This window comes from Alexandromys fortis, unplaced genomic scaffold (genome assembly GCF_014885135.2).
Source record: "Alexandromys fortis isolate MF-2015 unplaced genomic scaffold, M_Fortis_MF-2015_v1.1 scaffold_395, whole genome shotgun sequence".
Classification (NCBI taxonomy): domain Eukaryota; kingdom Metazoa; phylum Chordata; class Mammalia; order Rodentia; family Cricetidae; genus Alexandromys; species Alexandromys fortis.
Window position 1 is genome coordinate 232867 of NW_026068296.1, and position 25241 is coordinate 258107.

The 25241-nt window shown below is 44.9% G+C and overlaps 1 protein-coding gene across 8 annotated transcripts; it reads right to left on the reverse strand.

Moving 5' to 3' along the window:
- Positions 1-1726: 1726 nt before the first annotated feature.
- On the reverse strand, positions 1727-25041 carry Nfya (nuclear transcription factor Y subunit alpha). 8 transcript variants are annotated; one of them, XM_050132520.1, is made up of 10 exons: positions 24874-25041; positions 16408-16549; positions 14931-15011; positions 11323-11469; positions 9078-9209; positions 8797-8902; positions 7719-7885; positions 7245-7418; positions 6482-6583; positions 1727-4216 (listed from the first exon to the last, which is right to left on the reverse strand). In XM_050132520.1, exons 2-10 carry the CDS (start codon positions 16480-16482, stop codon positions 4163-4165), a joined length of 1038 nt encoding a protein of 345 aa, XP_049988477.1. In that variant the 5' UTR covers positions 16483-16549; positions 24874-25041; the 3' UTR covers positions 1727-4162. The 8 variants fall into 8 exon arrangements, with proteins under 8 accessions (XP_049988477.1, XP_049988475.1, XP_049988476.1 ...); XM_050132518.1 differs by having other exon boundaries at positions 14928-15011; XM_050132519.1 differs by having other exon boundaries at positions 14931-15014.
- Between the last annotated feature and the right edge of the window lie 200 nt (positions 25042-25241).

Sequence of the window (25241 nt, forward strand, 5' to 3'; positions counted from 1 at the left end):
TGGCTGGCAACTCTGCCTTCTTCCCAGCTTTTTCTCTGCTAGAAGTCCCACCTATCTCTCCTGCCTAGCTATTGGCTGTCCAGCTTTTTATTACACCAATCACAGCCATACACCTTCACAGAGTAGAGATGAGAGTTCTGCAAAGGTGGGTGGGAGCGTGGAGAAGGTCTGGACACAGCCTGTGACTCCTTGGCTATGAACTGTGAGGCTGTGATACGGTCAGATTTTCTCCACTGATTTAAGAAAAGCAAGGTCTCAATACCAATTTTGTTGTCACACACACACACACACAGAGATGGTGTGTGTGTGGGGCCACATCATTGTCTTGAAGAACTGGCCTTTGCAGCACGCCGCTCCCGCCAGCAGAAGAGACGACCGCAACAGGATTCTTCTCAGAACACACTTTATTGGAGCACTTACACTTGAGGTTGTAGAGAGGCAAAAGACCCCGTCCCCGTGAAGCAGAATATATATGGTGCCAGACAAAGCCCTGACGTGTCATCAACCCAACGGCTCAGGCCAGAATGGAGTGATCGTGCTTAAATTATGATTGGCCAGATCGGATGGCCAGATCGAAATACTCCCCGCGTTGGGGGGGGGGGGCGCGCGCATGTGCTGTGGGCGGGCGCATGCGCTGTGCGCACACAAGCTGTCAAGTTTGCCGTGGAACAGCAAATGGCGCCCAGGCTCCGTGCCCCTGACATGACAGCGCCATGGTGCGCACTACATCTCCGCGCGCTACAGGCCTTCTTACATGTTTAAGTGGAAAATACACTTAACCTGCCTGAGCATCTTTTCCCTGCTTGCCTTGGGTGGGAGGAGCCAACTCTTAGCCCCTCAGCTGGGGTCACCTTGGTGCCAGAGGGAGCTGAGTACAGCATGCCTATCAGGCAACAGTGGCTGTGTGCAGGAACAACGGAGGAAGCAGTCTTGTCTCTCCCCAGCCAGACATCTGTGGGCAGCAGAGGAAGGCTGTGAGCCTAGAGGCAGAGGCTCAGCTTAGAGATCTCACTAAGCCCTTCACTGTTCCTTCCTACACAGGTTGTTACTGCTAGAGAAGACATGGAGGTGCATGCTGAAGTTATCCTGTACCGTCACATTCTAAAGTTAAGTCCTAAGAGTAAGTCTGATTCTGGAACAAACCTTAATTGCATGGGGAGTGGGTGGGTGGGCTTCCCAGACCCAATCCAACCCTCATGGGCTTTCTAGAAGCCACACTGAAGGAACACAGCATCATGCTGGTTCCTGAAATGTAAACAATCATTTCCTAAGAAGGGAGTACACCCAGGAGAAACTGGTCCTCTGGAGCAACATTTATAACTTGCTGAACGACCTTGGCGGAGACACTGGAGTTCTTCTGGTCAAAGAAGCTGTTTCTACTCAGATGATTACTTATTTTGAAGTCCACTTCAGGGGGAAATTAGGAGACCACAAAGCAGAGAGGCCTGGCACCTGGTATCTTTCTGTCTAAAGACACAACTTCACCATGAATGTGTTTGCAGGCACAGGTTCTGCAGGTTCCTCAGATGTCATCCACGCTGGGAGTGGGGGTGCACACCTGGCAAGGCAGGAAGATCTTGAGTTGGAGGCCAGCCTGGGCTACAAAGCCAGTTCAGATATCAGAAAGTAAAACCAAAAAGCACCTCCACCAACACAATAAAAACCAAACCAAAGCAACAACCCCTCCCCCCAAAAGCCAAACAAAATAAAGTCAAACCACTTTTTAGTATTTTTATAAAATTTATTAAAAAAACAGTTGCAATGACATCGATGATCATCTGTATTCCCCTTACTGGTGGGGAGACCTACATAGTTGAGTCCCAAAGGAAAATCAAGACATTATTATCAGGCACCCTGTAGCCAGGAAAGGCTACTGGTGCAGTGTCTAGACACTGGTGTGTCCCATTACCAGTGCAATTAAAATATATACACGTAGTTATTCTGCAACAGAAGCACTCAGGAAGTACAGAGATGCAGAGACCAGCAGCCCACTCCCCGACTCACTCTGTGTCTTTGAAGCCAAGCCATCACTACAATTCCAACAAGTAAAAAGAACTAAATTAAACAAACAAAAATCCATAAAAATGAGTCCCCCCATGGGTTATTACGTTGTGCTAGAATAACCACAATGAAAGGGTCATGGGCTAACTGCAATGCAGTGACAACATGAAACCCAAGCATCTATTTCAAAGGAAATAAAACTCAAATTTGCCTTCCTCAAAATGAAACTCAGCAACAATATGAGGTTAAGATTATGTACAAACTTACAGACACAAATAAATAGCATTCTACAAGTGCTGGCTTAAACACTAGACATTAGGTCTGAGGAATCCCTGAACCCTTCCTTCCTTTAGAATCCTTACTGCCACAAAGGCAGAAATCCCTCATGGAATAGCCAATAGCTCATGTCAAGAGCCAGAAGTTTTTAGTGAATTTACTAAAAAAGGATTAGTCCCCTCTTACATCTGGAAGCCAGGAGAAATGGCAAGATACCTGGGAGAAGGGAACGATGGCTTACTTCCTGCTTCTCCCTGTGCAGATTAAACTGGTCTCCCTGTGATGTTCCTTTATAAGGTTAAAATCTTTCCCATTTTTAACAAAGAACAAAGTCAAAGAGCCAGTCTTTAGACTTGACTGGTATTTTAGCCAACCCCCAAAGTCTTTGGAATGACTGTTTGACTTTGATTGCAGAGCATACAGCTAACTCTTCTGAAATGTCAACCATGGCTTTCTCCTCCAGGCCTCAGCATGCACAGCAGATTCCGGGCTGGGTTTGTGTGGCTCAGTGGTAGAGTGCTTGTCCAGAAAAGATTACTGAGGCCCAACTCACCCCAGGGACTGTGAATTCCTGACCCTGCAGGAATCTTCTTTCAGATCTGTAGCTGAACCCTACAGCACAGATGTGTGTGCAATCTTGTTGCAAGGCCTCAGGGAAAGGAGAAAACAGTGGAAACTGGCACCAAGAAAATCAGCTGCCATGGGAAGAGCCTCAGGGCCAGCACACAGAGGAAGGGTGGAGCCCAGTCTCCTTCACTCTGAGCTCCAGCAGTGTCCAGTCTGTGTTCAGGACAGCTGCCTAAACAGTGCTTTTCAGACAATATAAGGAGCACACCTCCAACTTCCCTCTTATGCACGCCAGAAGGCTGTCAGTGTGAATGTGGTTTCTTCAGCTTAAGAGCCATGCCTGGTGTCCAGCCACTGGACAATCATGCTCTGTGACAGCACTCGGGCAGGCAGGACACTTGTTCTCTACACTGAAATGCACAGATCCTTCCATGCCCTGCTTACTGTCATAAAGCCCATGATTAAAAATCCTACGTTTGCCTCTGTTGATAGCGTTGAAGTAAATGTCGATACTTCAGCACAGATGTTGCAAAGTTCTCTACCTGGAAAATCTGCTGCAAGGTCCACTTACTCTCTAAACTGTCTTTAAAGTGGCCCCAGGACAAACAATAGCCCAGATGGCCTGATAACAGGGATGAACAGACCACTGTCAGAGCTAGAAAGATTCAGCGATGTACCTTTTAGATCCTCAAGGTCTTCTATCCTTTTATCCTGAGTCCATATTATCCTCTTTGGACTTTCTTGCCAAAGTGAAAAACACTAACCTGGCATGTGGGCAGACAGGCTCGCATCACACGAACAGAAGACGGCAGCTCAGTCTGTTGCTCCATGTCGTAACATGAAGGAAACTTCTCTGTTTGGGAGCCACCCGAGTGCAAAGTGCCCATGCATCAGCCAACCCGACATCCCACCAGGGGATGGATGCTGGTAGACTCCACAGAAAGGCATGGGCTATGGCTGTTTTGACCACAGACCAGGCTGCTCTCCCCTACTGCAATGGCTGACTGGCTGGCCTTATACCACTCAAGTGCTTGTGTACGTATCGCTTGGCTGGTAAATACCTCCTTGTATCCTCCAAATTCACAAAAGATCAGTGTCACCAACAGTCTGAAACAGGTCCTGAATGAAAGGGTGAGACAAAGGCTTGCAACTTCAGTTCATCAGCCATCACTGCAGCTGTAATACTGAGCTAAGCAGTTTCTGTCCTGAGAAAGGGCAGAGAGCAATCATCAGTGTCCCATTTGAATCGGTCCATTCCCAGGAGCAGTGGAAAGAGTGGAGAGGAACGTGACTGATCAGCTCTATCACCCTCCTGTGGTTAGGAAACTCGGATGATCTGTGTCATGGCTTCTTCATCAGCTTGGTTTGGATCCTACAAAGACAGCACAACAATCCTTTACACTGGTAACAGGAGTTCCTGACTCACAACTTAACCCCCAGGAAAGCCATACAACTTTCGAGTAAACAAAAACTCCAAAGTGATCTCTATTTCTGCACACAGGGTTTAAATACAACTCTCTCAGCCTAGAAGAGGCCAGCAGACCCGTTCCCTAAAAGCACTAAGGCCTGGTCTGGCTCCCCACCAAGCACTGCATGGTTAATAGAGTGCTTTCATAAGCATCCTGACCTGTGCTACCCTTAAGGCACACCCAGATCAAACACCATGATATGATGTATTTTTGGGTCATTATTTTATATATGATGATCTCAAAATAATGGAATCCTAATAGTATTCTACTCCACAGGTGAAGAGATGGACTAAAAGACTGAGGAACTTACCAAGATCCTCCAGTCAGCATGGGGAATGAGAGCCTTTAACACAATGGCCTACAACTGGCAGTTCCTAATCAGCCAGGCACAGACAGCAACAAGAACAGAGCAGCTGTCATGCTGTAGGGGAATACTGGCAGTGTCACCTGTGGACAGCCAGGCAATCCAGGCTGCCGTGAGTAGACTACAAAAGCCTCACTATCTGATAGAGAACAACTGAAGAGACAGTAAGAACATGGAAAATCCATGCTGATGACAGTGAATCGAGCCAAAAAAAGAAATCCATTAACTCAACCAGTATTTACTGAGCATTTGTTCAGATCTGGATCTTAAGCTACGCCCAACACACACAAGAGAACAAAATCTCTACTTTGATGTGTAAATTAGAAAGCAGTGTGGGTCGTATAGAAAAATCTCTTGATTTTTATACATTAAAGGATAGTAGGAAATTATAGGAAAATACAAGGGAAAAGGAGCTCCATCTAGAGATGAGGGCAGGCTAAAAGCCTTTTAGATCTAGGCCGGGCTTAAAAAGAGGGAGACAAAAACTGTCCTTGGTGCACATGTCTATAACACCAATATTTGGGAAACAGGGCAGGAAATTGCAAATTTGAGGCTAGCCTAGGCTATGCAACGAGAAGAGATGCCCATGAGAAAAGATAGAGAAAAGAGTATTACAGACCGGAGACTGTGAAGACAAGGGACCAGGTAAGAGAACAGATAAATGGGTAAACATCAAGCAAAAAAGAGCAAACGAAGCTAGAAGCAGACAGACAAGTTTACACGCCACAGCCAGGACTTGGGGTATTTCAGCAGAAATACAATAGAAGATGGCTGAAAAAAAAGAGAGGATAAAGATGTGCTAATCTTACAAAGATCACATTAGGAGGCAGTAAATGTGAAGAGGGAGGACAAGAGTGGAAGACAGTGGATACATTAATCCAAATCAAAGAAAGAGGACTAGGCCAGGCTGACACCAGTTAGCTGGGGCCAAGCAAAAAGATTCAAATTATGTTTCAGAAATAAAACCAAAAGAACTTCAAAATCTGAACCATCCAAACTTTAATAACTGGGTGGTGACAAGCCACTTGTTGAGACGAGCCACTGGTTTGGGTAATAGATTAATGAACCAAGCACTCCATTTTGAACATATGGACTCAGAAACACCTAAGAGGTAATTAGTGGAATTTTATCCCCTAGGTTTTAATTCAGTTGATTGTTTTTTTTGTGGAAGAAATAGTGTTGAACCCCACGCCTTATGCATGCCAGACAAATTCTCTCCATTCCTGAGCTAGCTACACCCTTAGTATGAGACGAAGTCTCACTAAATTAGCTGGTCTCAAGCTCCCTGTAGAGCCCAGGCAGGCCTCTACTGGTTATCCACCTGCTGCAGCTTACAGAGTAACTGGGCTGACAGGCCTGCACCACCAGGGCAGGCTCAGCCATCTAAGCACTGACCTCATACAAGTTATGTATTTCTCCAAAACCCATATTCAACTGTATAAAATGGTGACAAAATGTCATTCCTATCCCACGGTCCTGAGGTTGCCACAGTTAGAACACCACCACCAAGTTTACCAGAGTGCTTGGCACTCTACCCAATACTCACCTACTGAAAATATAGCATGCTAAACGAAAGTAAAACGTTTCCTTGAAATAGAAAGAATGGAGAAGTTGATAGTAAAAATTTAGAAAAATAAGGAAAAGGCCATGGGGTCAAAACTTTCAGGGCTTTTAAAAAGGAGGAAACTAAGCAACAACACCGTACACTGTGGGGCAGGGTGTGTGTGTGTGTGAGTTTCCTTATGTAGGAGTTTATCGCTGCTAAAAAGAAGGCAGGCAGCAGAGAAAGAAAGGTTCTCCTTACCTGCATATGAGGACTGTCCTTTTCTTTCGGAGAGAAGAACCGTCCCCCTTCACCACGCTTCCGTGCCATGGCATGTCGATGCCGAGACTCATGGAGGTATTTCTGAAGAAAGAAAATAAGATTGTTAACAGTGAGAGCTAGCAGTTACCAAGTGCATGGATCAATTGTTAAAAGTTTCAGACAGAGGCAAAGTCAAAGGAACAATGAAGGCTGAACAATGGAGAAAGCTCTGGAGAACAGTATGGTAGCTGCTGGCCATAGAACCTCCGTAAGAACATAAATGTTAAAAGAACTGGAGGGAAATGATTGCTATCGTCCTCCTACCATTGACCCTTCCTCTGCTTCAGCAACAGACCGAGGTTTGCTCGAGTAAATGGCAGGTCAGGAGGAGACACCATTTCTGTGCTATCTGTAGGTATGTTAGACTGGGCTATCAGATGCTGGCTAATGTGACAGATGGGTTCCTTTATAAAGAGAAGGTCCCTTTCCTATACCCTTTGCCTTAACAGCCATTACAGACTACACCCACACGAGCACTGCAGCTGTAGATAAGACAAACTCCTCAAGTTACCTCTAGATTGCTTTTCAGGAGAAAGGGGGAAAGCCCCTTGCTTATAGCCACTGTGTGTCACTGTTCTCAGAAAATCTGTCTGCATTCTGTTGTTTGGAAGGGACAGGGAAACACACCATATTCTAGGCAATGTTACAGGCAGAACAATTGTGCTGTTTTCTGCCAGCCTGGCACTTCCCATGACATACACACCCTTCTTTCCTTTGGAATTTTCCCTTCTGCCTCTAGCTTAGCCCGTGCTTGTCTCCTCTTAAGGATGCGGTGATACTGTTTGGCATTCACATACAGGGGTTCTTCCTCCAGCATCTCTGCTCCAGGTAAAGGGATTCTTTGGATAGCAGGCACAGAGCCTGCTCCTGGCACCATCTGTATGAACAAGAGACCGGACCTTATTAGTAGCATAAAAATTCTAAATAAAATTGCACATTTATACCTATCTTCTGCTCTATCTCCAGTGTCTAGAACAACCTGAGACACTGGTAGGTATTAGAATGAATTATACATCTTGTGAGTGAGCCCCACTGTTAGTGCCTGAAGGACAGAGTTCAACTACAAGAAGTTAAAACCATAAGCAACTTCACAAGAAACAACAACTTACAATTCAGAGACAGAACCTATGGAAAGTTTCAGTGTCAGAGAACAGAAATGGGGAACCACTTTCCTTACCATGACCATTCCTCCTGAGTTGACCACATTGCCCGCCACTGGCAGTGTCACAGTGACAGTCCCTTGTCCACTGCTGGTTGTGTTGGTATTGGCTCCTGTCTGAACAATCTGTGCTCCTGCCAAACTGGCTGCTGGGATGGTGATCATGCCTGAAACAGGGACTGTAACTTTAAGAAAACAAAACAAAACAAAAAACAAAACCAAACCAAACCAAACAAAACAAAACAAAAAAAAAAAACAGGCACACGGGAACAGAAAGAAGGGAAGACAGTTAGTCCCTTCCACCTGGCTCTCGTATACTCTCCTGGAAAAATGCACTAACACACACCAGGGAGAAAACAAACAGCCTCTCCTACCCCTTTACTCCATTTTGCTAATGTGGTCTGTGTGAGTTCATTTTTGGAAGTCTCTGTTAATGGCCTAGGACCCAGTTCTATATAAATTATACTTCAACCCCCCATACTGTACAAGGGTATCAAAAAGGCACGAAGATGTGGAGGCCCCTCTACTGCAGCACCATTTCCACTACTAACACAGCTGCCACTGCTGCTTTTCTATGCTCTTCCACACAGGAAGAGGCCTCGCCAGGGTTCAGTCCAGCCTGGCTCCCTCCTATATGAATAACACACAGCTAGTGCACCCTCTGCATCTAGTACACTGCAAAGTCTTGGTCTCAACCAAACCATTGTGGAATCTGACTGAGATGAGTTCTCTGGACTTAAAGTATTGCAGTCTACTGTGAGCAAGTCTCTGCCCAAGCCAAGTCTAGACTTCTTATGTGTATGCATCTCTTCCTAGGGCACACTTCTGTGTTTACATCGCCTTCACTAGGGGAGAGGTCCTCTTAAACAACTATATGATCAGATTAGAGGCCTAGAACTAAACTGTAGGAGTGCTGATCTATAAGCAGCAATGGGTTTGTCATATATGGTGACAAGAACTGACAATCACCAGAGGTCTGGTGGGAACCCTGCTGTTTAAATGTGGTGTGGACTTCACAACAACTCTGAAGCACTCACAGGTCTCTAAGGCTCAAATGAATGCCCCGCAAAGTTCCAGGGCAATAACGGCAGCTTACCTTGCTGGAGAATTGTGCCATCAGCATTAACTGGCTGGTAGACAATAGTCTGCCCTTCAGCAGTCTGGGCCACTTGCTGTCCCTGAACAGCAATTTGCTGCTGTGTCTGTAGAAAACAATGATATACTCAACAGATGCCAAAGACTCAAGAGAACCCAAGCATGTTTTTGATAGCTTTCTTCTGCATTCATGTATTTTTTTCAAGACAGGGTTTCTCTGTGACTTTGAAGCCTGTCCTGATACTAGTTCTTGTGAACTAGGTAGCTTACTGATCAACTCACCTGAGTCTGGCCCGCAGTGACTGCAGTCTGTGGCTGCTGAATGATGATCTGTTGGGTCTGACCCTGCTGTCCTTGTACCTGCACAGCCTGCCCACCCTGGATCTGGATCTGACCAGGAGGGACCAACTGTATCTGTGGAATACAATACACAAAAAGACTGGCATCAACATGACTCCTTTGGTTCCTTATTTTTGCTTTTTTTTTTATTTTTATTTTATGTATATGGATATTTGGTCTGCATGCATATAGTCACCATGTACATGCCTAGTGCCACTGAGGCCAGAAGAGGGAGTCAGATACTCTGGAAATGAAATTACAGATAGTTATGAGCCACTATGTGGGTACTAGAAATCAAATCTGAGTCCTCTGGAAGAACACCTAGTATTCATTACTGCTGGGCCATCTGTCCAGACTCACACGTTAGGTTTCTGCAAACTAGTTGACTAAATTCCTGTAGAGACCAGGAAGTATGCGGAGGCACACGCCTGTAATTCTACAACTTGGGAGGCAGAGGTGAAATGATCAGGAATACAAGGCCAGCCTCAGGATCACAGTAAGTTTGAGGCTAGTGTTTGGGCTACACGAGACCCTCTCTCCCAAAATTACAACAGAGTAATAAATACTTTGAAGGACAGGAGTCTTGTTCTAATATCAACTATCAATTATTGAAAAGTTTATTTCTATTTTTTTGATCATCAAATAATACTGAATATTGTTTGGGATATCAATAATTACAGAATTGGTATTCATTAAAAAAAGAAATGTTGGCATGGTTATTTTTTTTAAAGTACATTTGCTTAAAAATACTTCAGTGCTCTACAAATGAATAAAAGAACTTTCAAAAATATATTCTTTCAGTGTTAAGCTAATGGCAGTCAAGTTGTCAACACTTTGATCAGGTTCTTAAGAGAGACAGAGATAGGATGTCAAGATTCTTGATCCACAGAAACTGAAATGTACAATCATTAATTTGATTGGATAAAGAATCACTATGGAAACAAGCACTACGCATGCCGCTTAAGGGATTTCTAGATTAGATTAACTGAGGTGGGAAAACCTATCCTAACTGCAAGTGGCATTCCTTGAGTTGGGGTCCTGAACTGAGTGAAAACAGGAGAAAGTCAGCTGACCAACAGCATCCATTTCTCTGCCTCCTGACTGCAGATGCAACGGAAGGCATTTTGTGCTCCTGCTGCCATGTCTTCCCCACTATGGACTGGTACCCTTAAACTGTGAGCCAGAAGAAAGGTGACAAAATGTTTCTTCTTTAATCAATGTGTTACACGGCAGTAGATAGATAAGGTGATGTGACATATTATATTCCTATTCAGTTCCAAACCCCTCACCGTCACTTAGCACTGCCATTAATGTTCATCTACCTCTTCCCGCTTTCTTTGCTTACAGGTTTTGGAGTGCCAGACCTCACAGAGCAAATATGGGAAGCACAAGATCATATGTGGTACCTGAACCTAGTTCCCCTTCTTAACTGCTATAGTCACTTACCAAGAGTATTATCAGAAACTTGACAAGTTTTAAAAGTTTTTCTTTGAAATCTTGTAAACTGACAAAAAGGGGAAAAGCCTTAACAGTTTGCTCAATGTACAGAATCCTATTTTCCTTGACTACTGGATACAAAACCTCTAAAGATTCAATGAGAAAGCATTTAGGAATGCCCTACAACTCAAAATTTCAAGTTCTTTATACTCAAGAATACCCCCAACCCAAAAGCCAGGGTGCCCAGATACTTAAACCAAGTTATCACCCTGGCCCACCTGCAGATCCTCATCTCCCTTCCCACCAGCTTTGTCACCATTCTGTCACTGTTCCTTGGCCCTCTTGAGCTTTGCTTCACAGATCTAGCAGCTGGGAAGTTACTTTCAGCTAGCTGGGTTTCAGTTTCTACCCACTGAGTCTGTAAAGGACATGCCTACAGCCTCAAGTTTCCGCAACTCTCCAGGTGATTAACTGCTGGTAGAAGGGAAGAAGGGAACACGGCCCCCGTCTTAGAGACATTCTTGGATCTTCTATTAGGCTATATACTGCCCAAGTTTTCTTAAGGATTCTCAAATACTACAAAACTCAGTTAAAAATGTTGGAAGCTGGCTAAACTAATGTGAAGACATGTGACACTGACCCCTGGCCCCCATTCGTAATGTAAACCTGTACACATACAGATACATACACCGCCCATTGTCATACCAGACTTCACTGATGTACAGTCTAAGTACTTTAAAAAGACCCTCACCTGTTGTAAACCTTGTGTTCCAGACACAGGTACCTGCATGATAGTTTGGCCTTGTCCACCTGGCACAGCCTGGACCATGATGGGTTGGCCAGTTGATGTAATTAGCTGGCCTCCACTGACTTGTACCATTAATGGCTGCCCCTGAACCTAGAATGGAATAAAACACCAACAATGAAACAGTGCAAGACACAATTGGCTTTACCAAGACAATCACTGTCACTGGAACTGTCCTGTTTGGCAAGACAGACTTAAGAAAGTCAGTCCTTTTTTTCCCTCCCAAGGCAGGGTCTTTCTATGTAGTGCTAGCTGGCCTTGAACTCAGATCCTCCTGCCTCTGACTCCCAAGTACAGAGATTAAGCCTGGTCCTGAAAGTCAGCCTTTTTACCCCACCTCGCCCAGCCCCCCCCCATGTCTGTTTGAATGTGAGTGTGAGTATAGATTATATGCATATGCTGCAGAGGATGGGATGTGAGATCCCCGGGGCTGGAGTTCCAGGTGATTAAGAGCTGCCACGTGGGTGCTAGAACTAACTTCAGACCCTCTGCAGTAGCAGTACGCGCTCTTAATCACTGTATCTCTGCAGATACCTGATTTTCTGATTAAGTGCCAAGTTGGATATTTAATGGAACCTATCTAGAGTCTGGAAAATCTCAATAAATCAGGTATTAATCACCAAAACCAGGCTGAATTTAAAACCAAGACTAGTTTGCTTTCTCAAATGGATACCCAGGAACGGTTTCTGGTAAAGGCTGGGAAAGCAGCAATGAGAGAGGTAATGAAGGTAAGAACTGAGAAGTGAATCAAAGTACAGCCTCTAGAGACTGAATAGGAAGAGTTCTGAAAGCTCACTTGAAGGTTCCTCCTGGGCCTCACGCAAAAGGGAAACCTGAACACTCACCTTCACTTGATTCCAAGGAGCCCAAGAATGGCTGCTACTTAAGGAGTCTACTACTAAAGAAAGACTCATGGACTGGGCAGGCTAGTAATTCCAGCACTCAGGAAGCTGAGCCAGAACTGTGGGTTTGCACACATGGGCTGCACAGTAAGCTCTAGGTAAGCCTGCTAAGACTCTGCGTCAAAATCAAGCCAAGCAAGACTCTCCAGAAACAGGTTCCAGTCAGTCTGTGATCATCATAGTAGAGTTCTGCATTCTGCATCTTAAATATCTGCATATTTATTTTAATTGTCAGAAGCAATGAGAGACTGAAATCAGATAGCTATGGTGTGTAATGATTTCCACTCTTCAAGTCTTCTGCTTCAACAGAAAGAAGTCACTGCACGTGCTGTCACCTCTTGAACCCCAATGTGAAAACTCAGAGAGAACGGTCCAGACAGAAGTTGCTTTGGAAGTGGGGATGAATAACAGGACAAACTCAAAAACTCTTACTGCAGACTGTCTTTGCTTGAAGGAACTATTGTAACCCAACAGACTAAAATACTCGTTTTTAGTTCCAGTAGCAGTCCATTCCAACAGTATCAGTGAACTGTGCAGTTGATTAATCTGCCCTAGATAAAATGGTTAGGCTCTCCCACTACCAATCTCCATCAGAACCATCAGGAGTAGTTCAACCTCAGGGCTATCCTCTGAGAGACTGGTGACTTTTAAAGACTTTATGGCTTATCTGCTCACATTCTCTTCTCTTAATTCCCCATTTAAAACCTTTGCTACACCAATGCTGTCAGGTGCTGTGAAATGTATCAGAAGCCTTACTAGAGGAGTAAGAGAGAACTATTTAAAATTCTTCTAAAAGGATGAGACTTATAGAGGAAAAAAATTCCCATCACTTCCATTGCAATGCAATCTAGAGCTTCTTTAGCCGACATGGCTGTGCTGTTACTGTGGGCTGTTCCCCTGTGTGAAAGTGGATGCCACAAGCTGACACTGGTTATCATCTCTTACTGCGCGTCACCTTGTTGCTTTGAGACAGTCTCCCCTGGTTTAGCCAGCTAGCCCCAGGTTCTGCCTGTTTCTGCCACCCAGTTATGGGGTTACAGGGGCAAACTCACATATTTATGTGAATTCTATGGATCCAAACTTATGTCTCTACACTTGCATAGCCAACAATCCCCAAAGGTGACATAAATTTAAGACACTTAATAAATTTCTGGTTATCCATCACCCTCCCCACTAACATGCTATATATGCATGCGATAAAGGATTTGAGACTCTGAAGAGCTCACTGTGTCTACAACAGATAATCACAAGGACTCATGCATGAGACAGAAGCCACACAGTTAAGAGCATGTCACATTCCCATTCTATGGTAGTTAATGACAATCCCAGACACCGTTTCATGTATTATAAGGATGAAGCAAGCAGGAACAGAAAGCTGCTACACCCACTGAGATTCAACTGTTCAGGAAGACAGACAAAATCAACTTCTTAATTTATGTGTAGAACTGGCCACGTGACATCACCAAACACTACTAAGTGGCAGGGTTGAAAGGGTCAAGTCCTTACAGCAGTGGTTCTCAACTTGTGGAGTCACAACCCCCATGGGATCAAATGACTCTTTCACAGGGGTCACATAAGACTATCAGAAGACACAGATATTTACATTATGATTCATAGTAGTAATAAAGTTACAGTTATGAAGTAACAACAAAATAATTTTATGGTTGGGGTCACCACAGCTTGAGGAGCTATAGTAAAGGTCTCAGCATCAGGAAGTTGAGAACCACTGGTTTACAGGAAGGAGCGGTCACCTCCAAAAGGATCTCAGCAGCACTTGCTATAAAGTGAGATGCTAGTTTGGCTTTGGAAGTCCCACTAAGTCATTCCAATTCTGGGAAGGAAGACAGGGAGAGCAGGCATCTGAATCTTGCCAACTTCTCAAAACCTTTAGCTCTCAATGGACCCAGAAGCGATCAATGCTGCTACTCTCAAAAAAGAATTTGGGCTATTTAAATTGACCATACATGGTGCTGAAGAACAGCATCAGCATCGGTTAACTCCAGTTTGTTTTTGTTTTTTAGCTTATTATGTAACCTGTGCTTTTTTTTTTTTTTTTTTTTAAAGAGCCCAACCTGGTCCCAAACTCTCACTCTTTCTGCCTCCATATCCCAAGCACTGGGACAGGAGGCATTACCACCATGACCTATGCTAGCACTTAAAAATGCCCATCAAAAAGATAAGCAATCATCTCTGCAGAGCTCCTAATGATACAGGAAAGGTTATTCAGTTCTCAGAAAAACTTTGCTCAGTGCAATGAATATTTAACAATCAAGCTGCACTTTTAACAAAAACAAAACATAATAGTGCAGTCAAGTCTGTCCATGTGTGCACCCACTTCTCCAGTGCAGTACAATTCATGAAACTTGAATAGGCATCTGAGTACTGAGTAAGCTCTAAAGCCACCTGTATGAGGTCTTCCTGTTGCTTGCTTCCTGGTACTTCTAGAGCAACACACTTAGCACATACTTCTCAGAAAACAGACACAGCAGTCATCAGATGTCTTGGCATGGGACACTGGCATGCTGGCCTGAGACAGGTTAGCAGCACAAAAGGCATGCGACTTTGCCATTCAACTTGAGGTCCAAACATAAACAGCAGCAGACAGGCGATGTTCATGCAGTGCTCACAGAGAATCAGAGAGGGCACCACTACCTGGAGGGTCTGGACTTGCTGGCCTGAGGCGGATGCCACTTGGGCCTCAGTCTGCAACTGGACAGCAGTGACACCACCCTGCTGCTGAGAACAGGAACAGGAAGAGCTTGAAATGCATCAGAATGGGAACGTACAGCTCAAGACTTGAGATCACTTGAGGGAGGAGGGAGAGGGGCGTGTCTCTGAAAAGCTTCACCCCACATAGGAGCTTTCAGAGTTCTGGACTCTTCAAGCTGTCCCCAGAGTGGGCCTTACAACACACTTCTGTGACTTACAATACAAATTTATAAGGCAGTCTTCCCAGAAACAGGAATTCTACCACATTGCTAAACATTTATGTTAAATATTTCTATATTTTCTTAGGGTCACAAGAACAAAACCAGCAGGTCTTAAAGGTTTGAAACTACAACAAAGAATTTCAGGTGCTTTTAAAGTTATTAAAGCATCACCAAGGAAAAACTAGTCATGGTGATCCAAATTCTAGTCTTGGTAAGCTACTCTTCTACATCCCCAAACGAAGACTTATTCCCACTCAACTGACTGACCACTTTACAGGCAATGTTTTCAGAAAGCCACCCAACTTCCTTCTTATCCTGGGGAATGCCTCCCAGGAAGAAAGCCACCAAAAACCACTCTGCCCCTGAGGAAGACCTCACCAAGACCCATTTCCTAAGGAGGCTGCAGGAAGCTGCCAGTGCCTCAGCAGACTGAGAACAAGGAAGAGGCTAGCAAGGCTGGGGAGCTACCAGGCTCAGCTAATCCCCGCAATGTGGAGGAGCCCCCCCCCAACCAGTGGGTTGGAACTCACCACCAATACTTCCTCTATTCTGTCTTAGTGAACCTCTATTCTGAGGAAAAAACACCCAGGACAACAGTATTTGGCCTGTGATCAAATAAAAACATTATCATTTTTCCCCCAAAGCTCAGGAATGGGGAGAAAGAGAAGGTCCGCTATTATAAACCCAGATAAAAGCACGGCAAATGCTTTATGTGCACTAATTCAAATATCTGGTAGACTGTACTGTGGGAAAAGGCAGCAGCAGGAGCTCCTTTTCAATATGTACTCATCCAGAGTATCACCCCAAATATTATTCTAATATTGAACTACAGCTGTCCAGAATAAACTCTGGTAGAACAGGCCAGCAGACTGTCCGAAACCTGACTACTGTTGTGTCTATTGTGACACACCTTTGCTTTACCACAAGTCAGCATAAACAAGGGGAACAGTAGACTGAACCCAGGATAAAGCAGAGGTGTCCTGACTTTCCTTCAGTAAGTTACAAAGGGCCAATCTATTTTTAAAGTGATCTTCACAAAGAAGAGATGCCAAGGGGCAACAGACTGGTTCCCAGTACAGCACAAGTCATGAGATCTAGACTTACAGGGTCTGATAGGGCCCACAGAGTAACCAGAGAAAACCCGCCACTGCACCACCAGACGCAGTACTGTAATGGTCAAAGCACACTCGCTCCCATACCTGCTGCTGAATCTGGCCAGCCTGCACCACGATCTGCTCTGTGGAACTATTGCTGTTTGTTGTATACTGCTCCATGACCCGGCCACGTTAAGAGTCCTGTAGCTTCACTCTACAGATTCCAGGCAGCTGCAGGTAAGGACTCCTATTACAAGGGGAAGGAGAAAACCTAAATGAGTCAATCAGTAAAGGCTCTCTTATGACACAATAATTTATTTTCTAACTATATGCCACATTAATATGAAAGTCAACAAAAGATGTTTATTCAATTAAAAAAAAAGGAGACTATATAGCACAGTCATAAAACATTAGTTAGGCTGGCGGTAAACATCTGCCATCCCAGCACTGAAGAGGCTGAGGCAGAAGGCTGAGAGTTTGAGCTAGCCTGGGCTATAAAAAATTTCCTCAAAAAGATTAACCAACCAAACAAACAAAACACATGGTATTGTATTTTCACATTTAAAAATGCTTCTACTTATTTTTTTCCTGGCAACTTACCTTGTATATTAGCTATCTCTGTGATGCTGTGACCGAAAATTAGTTTTTTAGGCCCAGTTTTAGTGGATTTTAGTCCACTGTGGGTGTGTGTGAGGTTGAGAAGCATATTTCACACCATGGTGGACAGGACACAGAAATGAATACTCTTAAAAGGCCAGGGTAAGATATAGTTCCCAAGAACACATACTCCCCTCAGTGCTCACTTCTTCCAACTAGGCCCCATCTACCAATAATGGCATCATATAAATGTACCAAGAGCCCTTAGGATGCAATCCCCTATAAACAACACACCCAGACACACACAGGTGTGTCTTACTAATTTGTTGTTTCTCAATCCAGTTAAGCAAGTAAAAGTGATCACCTTTTAATATTACCAGAGTAATACTGTCTGAGGTTTTCTGTCCCGCCTGGATCCTGCAATCGTTAAGTCCCAAAGAAATCACATAGAGGTCTACATTAGTTATAGACTGATTGGCCCTTTAGCTCAGGCTTCTGATTACCTCTTATAACTTATATTAGCCCAACAGTCTTGTCTATGCTAGCCATGTAGCTCAGTACCTTTTTCAGCAAGGCAGTCACATCTTGCTTCTTCTGTGGCTGAGTAAGGAAACTGCAGAAAGAACTTTCCTCTACCTAGAATTCTCATTGCTCCGCCTCTACTTCTTGTCTGGTCACCCCACCTCTACTTCCTGCCTGGCTACTGGCCAATCAGCATTAATTTAGAATATAATTGACAGGACACAGACCATTGTCCCACAGCAGAGTAACACTCAGAAGCACTGTTAAGCCATCTTTTGTTGCAAGGCCTGCTCTCAAGGCAGCAGATCAACCTTAGAGAATTTGTACCATATACTTGCATCCAAATATGCTACCCTCCTGAGCTACATATGCCACAAACGACCTCAAGCTGGAGGTTTGTTACTTACTGAGAAAGTAGTTCAAATATTTTGCTTACCAAAATCTCCACTGAGGTAAGACTACTGATGTCTTACATAGTATATTCCAGGACAACCTAGCTAGAGTGAGACTTTGGCTACAAACAAACACATAAACATATACAGAATCATGATTACTAAAAACATAATTTCAAAAGTTCCTGGGCACCACGATGCCTTTAACCCAGCAGATAGGTCTGAGTTCAAGGACAGGTGTTCTCTTTTCAGAGTTCCAGCCAGGATACACAGTGAGACCCTGTTTCAAACTCCATCAAGTAGCACTAAGTAGGAAAGCTCTAGCAAAGCTTTGAGAGTTATGCTGTAGTCCATAATTAACACAAAGAAATGGTACCCACCACAGCAGTGACATTTAAAACTTGGTATAGCAGAGTCTGTCTACATGGAGTGTTCCATGGCCTATACCGGTGTCTAAAACTTCTTTAGCACCAAATCCTATATATACTATTCTTTGTATACTCATTCTGCAGCATAGCCTAAATGGTTAGCCCGAACGACCCTTTCCTGGCTCATTACTTCAGGAGTTTCTTAGAAAAGGAACAGTACCTAACAATATTCAGTGTACCCAAATGCTGACATTTAGCACCGCTTCTACCCCTCTTGTGCCCTTCCCAGTTATATGATCTCTACCCACACAAACATTCTCTTATCCATATTCACAAGCAAAGGTAGGACTGCCTACTGTCTAGGACGGAGAACGTATGGGTTTTCTTGAGTTAGACTTCTCTTGTGTAATGAACATGCATTAGTCAGGTTTCTCTGGAGAACAGAGTGGAATGAATCCATACATATATGGTAGGAGGTTTATTAGAGTGGCTTATAGGTTGTGGTCCATTAGTCCAACAATGGCTGTCTACCAACAAGAAGCCCAAGAATCTAGTAGTTACTCAGTCCATGAGGATGGACATCTCTGCTGGTCTACAGTATAGGTTAGGAATTTTGGAGTAGAAGACTCCATGCCAGCGAAGGAGCAGGAGCAAGCAGGCAAAGAACAGGCAAAAGCTCCCTTCTTCTATGTCCTTTATATAGGCTACCACCAGCAGAAGGTGTGGGTGGCCTAGATTGAAGTTGACTCTTCCTACCTCAAAAGATCTGGATTTCAAATGATTCAGGCAAGAAAAATTCCTAACAGGTGTACCCACCTGTTACTTGGGTTTTAGTTAATTCTAGACACAGTCAAGTTGATAAACAAGAATATCATCACAAAACACTTTCCAGATTTATCTGCTTTTCTTGCAGATTTCATTATTTTATGGCTGTATAAAATTCTATGCTGCATATGCATGGCATTTTCATTATCCATTCTGTTGGTGGCCCATCTAGGTTGGTTTCATTTCCTTGTTATTGTACACAGAACAGCAGTAAATATGAACGTGCAAGTATCTCTGAGATAGCATAGAATCCTTTGGTCCATGCCTAGAAGTGGTATAGCTGGGACACATGCTAGATCTTTTTAATCCTGAGATACCTCCACACTCATTTCCATAAACAGCAGTGTCAATAAATAAGGTTCTTCTTCCCTATATCCTCAAGGGCATTTGTGGGTCTTTATTTTCTGGATGTGAGCCATTCTGACTCAGGTGAGAAGGAGGGATGGGGTAAGTTTTAATTTACATTACCCTGGTGGCTAAGGAAACTGTTGGTCACGTTGAAAAACCTTGGCCCTCTGTACTACTTCTGAGAACTGTAGAGACTACCTACTGACTGGCAGTTCTTTTCTTCTGGTGTTTAATTGTTGTAGCTCTTGGACTGGGAGAGGATTCAGTTGGTAACGTACTGTCCTCATGAGCATGAGACCTGAGCTTGATCCCAGAATGTCCAGAACTCTGGGTGTGGTGGTGAGTTTATAAAGCCAGAGCTGGGAAGGCAGGGACAGCTCAACCCCTGGGGCTCTAGTCCAGCCTAATTGGTGAGCCCTATACCAATAAGAGACTTGCCTCAAAGGAGGACAACAACCCTAAGGATGAGCAATTGCCTCTGACAAACAAATAATTTTGCAGATATTAACCCCCTATCTGAAGTAGTATGCTAAAACTTTCATTCTGCAGGCTATTTACTTTGCTAAACCTTAATTTCACATAACCCCATCTGTCAATTCTTAAGATTTCTTCCAGTGCCACTGGGGTCCTATTCAGAATGTTCTTATCCATACCCGTAGCCCTGGACATACCTGATCTTGTCTGATCTCACAAGGCAAGCAAGGTTGGGACTGATCAGTCCCCAGTACTTAGTAATGGAAGGCCATTCTTTTCTATGTCTATATCCTAAGTGTTTTCCTCCAGTGGTAACTTAACTCAAAAAAGAATAAGCCGGGTGGCTGGTGGCACATGCCTTTAATACCAGCACTCGGGAGGCAGAGGCAGGCGGATTTCTGTGAGTACAAAGCCAACCTGGCTTGCATAGTGAGTTCCAGGCTGTTATAGAGAAACCCTATCTCGAAAAAGAAACTAACAAAATAGGTGGAAATATGACTTAGCATTTAATACGGCAGATGCTAATGATAGAATGTAAGTAATAGGTACACGAGTATTCATCATAATACTCTTTCAACTTTACTGTCTAGAAATTTCAACACTAGAATATGGGGGAAAATACTCAACATATAATCAGACATACACCTTTAATCCCAGTGCTCAAGAGACTGAAGCAGGCAGAGCTCCTGAGTTTGAGGACAGCCTGGTTTACAGAGCTGAGTTCCAGGACAGCCAGAACTGTTACACAGAGAAACTGTCTCAAAAAACCAAGGACTAACCAAAATAGAGCACTTACTGCTTTAGTGTGGGTTACAGTGGACTTACAATGGGAATATAAATAGCAACTTAACTAAATTTAATCCCTACTTTATTAGCATGTGTCCACTGTATAAAACAATGGTTTTTAAACACTGACCCCATGTTTCTCTTTACAAATAATCCCCTTCTTTTTATCTGACTTTATCTAGAGTATGCATACGAGAGAGAACATATTTGGTATTTGTGGTTCTGAATATGCCTTCTTTCCCTTACTGTGATATTCCAGTTCCAGTCATTTCCTTTAAAACATAATTCTGTTCTTAATGTAAAATATTCTATTGAGTATACAAACGCTTTTCTTTATCCAATTACTCAATGATTGGCACCTACACGGATTTCTTAACTTGGTGGTTGTGAAGGAAGGCACAGCAATAAAGTACAGTGCCTTTAGTATCTGTCGATTCTGCTTTCTTCAGGTGTACCCCCAAGAGTGGTATAGCAGGATTATGTAGTTCTATTCTTAGTTTTTCGAGAACTTACACACTGTGATAGCTATTCTTGGCGTCAACTTGATTACATCTGGCATTAACTAAAATCAAAGCAACTGGGTACATCTGTGAGATTTCTAAATTAAATCATTTGAAGTGGGAAGAGCCACCTTTAATCTGGGCCACACCTTCTAGTGGCAGCCTATATGAATGACGTGGAAGAAGAAAGCTTTGTTCTTTGCTTGGCCTTGCTAGCAAGTCCATTCCTTCACTGGCGTTACAGCCTACTTCTCGGAGATTCTGGCATATATGAAGGCCATCTGAAATGCAGCTTTGAGGACTCAATAACTCCACTGGTAGGCAGTCACTGTTGGACTAGCTGGACTACCTGTAAGCTCACCTTCTCACATGCTCTCTCACATATACAGATACATCTCTCAGTGGCTGAATTAGTTTATATTGCCATCTATGATATTTAAGAGCTGCTCCCATCCTCAACATTCTCTTCTTTTCTTTTTTCTTTCTTTCTTTTTTTTTTTTTTGGAGACAGGGTTTCTAGGCTGTGCTGGAACTCACTCTATAGACCAGGCTGGCTTCTGCTGGCCTCTGGCCTCTGCCTCCCGAGTGCTGGGATTAAAGATGCATGGTAGCATCCTCTATTTTCGTTGACAGCTACTCTGATTGGAGTGAAAACATTTTTTTTTTTTCCTTTCTCGAGACAGGGTTTCTCTGTAGCTTTGGAGCCTGTCCTGGAACTAGCTTTTGTAGACCAGGTTGGCCTCGAACTCACAGAGAACCACCTGCCTCTGTCTCCCTGAGTGCTGGGATTAAAGGTGTGCGCCACCACCGCCCGGCTCAGAGTGAAAGAAATTACAGTATAGTTTTGATCTGCATTTTCCTGGCAGCTCAGTATGTTTTTTTTTAATGAATACATTAATGAATACATCTACAGGCCATTTGTAATCTTTGAAGAACTATATCTTAGATTATTTTGGTTTTTAATTTCTGAGTTCTTTCTATATTCAGGATATTAATCTCATCAGATGAAAAGATGTTTACATTTGCAGATTTTTACACCAGGCTTTTCTGAGCCAGTTGAATGAGTTGTTTCTTTAGAAACCTCAGGCACAATAGGAAATTAGCCAAAATAAGTGGCTCTACTAGGGAAAGCGACATTTCCCCTTTTGGTATGTGTGTGCATGCACTTGTGTGTGTAGCGCTTTTAAAACTCACCAAAAATATAGAAATATACGGTGCTTACACTTGGATGTGGAAAATAGAGATATTAACATTCTCTGTATTTCAATACATCCACTAGCCCTAAGTCTCCTTCCCATAAGGCTTTCTTCTTGGCTAAGTATCCATAAATCTTCATCTAATCAGATTAAAATGCAAAATGGAGCTTTGATGGGCAAGAATGGTTAACAAATATCATTGAGACCTCACTAGTTTATCCTGCTGATACAAATGCTTCCCTCTCAAGCCATTGAAGCCTACTGTACTTTGAAGGGCAAAAGCAGATGAGGCTCCAAATATAGTAGCCATTCTGCATTAATAAGGGAGCAATGGAGCTTGGAGCATGACATTCAGGCTGCTCATGGTGTCTGCTTCCTGGCCCCAGTGGCGCTTCAGGCACCTGCTTTTGCCACTTCAGCCAGCAGAACTGTTCTGCAATCTGACACACTACCTTCGTCAAGCACTTCTTTGCCCAAGATTATGACAAAAGTGAGCCAGCTGGATTTAGTCTGTCTAGCTCTTCCACAAAATTTTGAATGTGTTTTTGAAAGTGATAATATAAATGAATATGGATGAGAATGGATTTATTCTGGTCTCTGAAGCATTCTTCCAAAGCATATACCCTGCCCATTTAGAAGGCCCAGAAGCAGTTGGCCAGCACCTAGAAAGGTAATCTATCTAAAGTTATTCCAAAGCTGAAACCTTCAGAAATGCAACTACAATAAGCATAACATCAACACAGGCCGTGAGACTTGACAATCACAGGCAAAGACCAGACGAAGGCCGTTGAAGGCTCCAAATATGCTCCTTTTCCCCACTAACAATATACCATGAACTTAGATAATAAAACAAGATTCTAACTTTGAGTCTTGACTTCCCTTCATGGACTGGGAAATGAAATAAGCCTCCCCAGGCTGCTTTTGGTGTGGTGCTTATCACAGTAATAGAAAAGCCGACTAGAACATAAAGAAATGAAGAAACAACTTAAACAAAGAAAAACTTCCTCGAAAGTGAATACAGGCTGTTTGGCTTCAGAAGGAAGACTCAAACCCACCAGTTAAGACGCCACACCCAGAAGGCTGGCTCCACCTAAGCTGAGAACAACTGATGTTTGGCCTGAGTAAGAACAACGTCCCTCTCCCAGAGAAAAATTTCCTTTTCTTCCCCATCCGCTCCCCAGCCCCAATTATGAGATTAAATCCTTAGGTCGGCAACGTTTTCTCTCCAACGTTGGGGAGAAAGGCCCCTCTCCAACACTTCTAAGCTCCAGTCAGAAGTGTTTCCAAAGGCTCCTTTGTGATATCTGCAAGAGCTTTACAATCTGGACTTTCCCGCCTAAACTCTTAGTGTTACTGGCCCTTTCTTCACCCAATAGCACTATCTGCTGCCTACATACGCTCTCCTCGCGGAGGACAACCCTCCACCGCCCAACCAAAGCGTGCGGATGAAAACTGGCTAGCTTTTTTTTCGTGCAAACAGCATTTCCCAGTATTGCACTAGACCCCGACAGAACACTAACCCCTAAGTATTGATTTTCACCAGCCAATCTCAGCCGAGCAGGCGTGCTTCCTACCTCTCCCCCTCTCCCTTACAGTACTTGGGTGAAGCCCGCCAAAGACTACAGGCTGGCAGCACACCGAAGACTGCTGCCCGATGGAAAAATAATCGCCCTTTAAGTTTCTAAACATCTGTTGAGAAAACGTTCACACGGGATTCGAAAGTGTGGTAGAAAAAAGACACAAATGGGCTGAGCTGAGTGGACCCTCACACGAACTGCTACAAAAGGCCAAAGAAAATCGGAACCAGAGAGCATCAAAGGGAGAGAGCTCACAGGACACACGGACGTGGGTCCCGTCATTAAGAATGCATGAGGTTGTCAGTCTCGCAAGAGCGAGGTTCCAAACACTAAGGCGCCAAGCGAAAAGAGGAAGAGCGCTTGGTCAGGCTCCAGCACGGAGGTGTGCCGGCACGGGCGGCCGAGCGGGGCGGGAGGAGAGGAAATGACGAGCAGAAAGGGGGTGGTAACGGCGGCGGACCGGAGCCCCGGGGTGGCGGGCCGGGAGGAGGGGCGCGGCGGGCGCGCTAACGGCCCCGGGGTGGGTCTGGGAGGCCGCGCTGCGCGTCCCCGACTGGCCGCGCTTCAGACCTGCCGTCCCGACCGCCTCGGGGCTCAGGGGACGCGGGCCTCACCGGGGCCCGGAACGTGGGAACAAAAGGACGGGTCGTAGGATAAGGCTGGAACGACCCGGGGAAACTGCCACGGCCCGTGGCGGGTCGGTCGGCCACCTGCCCTCCCGGGACCCGAGGATCGGGGAACAGCGGTGCATCCGCCACCCGCACCCGGAGAGGAGCCTGGCTCCAAGGTGCCATCCCCACGCCGGACCGCCCCTGCGGGCCTCCAACGGCTCCGAGCCGGGGCTGCCGGCTGCCCAGCTCCGGCAGCCTCGGCTCGACTCCCGGGCTCGGCGGACGCCTGGGCCTCTCCTGAGTGGTCAGCGAGACCCGCCAATCGGGGCGCTGGGGCCGGCTCTGGGCCGCTGGATATTGGCTCCTCATTCTCACCGTGCCTCGCTCCCCCGGTTCGCTGCCCGCGCTGATTGGCTCCAGTACCGGACCCCGAAACCCAATCAGAGGCTCCAGCCGCCGCCGCCGCCGCCACTGCCGCTGCCTCGCAAAATGGCGAATCTGAACAAAGGGGAATCGGGCCTCCCTCCAACCGCCTTCGCGCAAGCGCCTTCGAGACCACGCCCCATAACCCCGGCCAGCCTGGCCCCGCCCCATAGAGGGAGCACTGCGCAGGCGTCCCAGGGACCACACTGACTTCCTAGCTTGGACCCCGCCTTCCGCTGGAGGACTACGCAAGCGCGTTCTAGAGGCGCCATACTCGTTTCTCAAACACTGCCCTGAGTGGTGTACCACGCAGGCGCTAA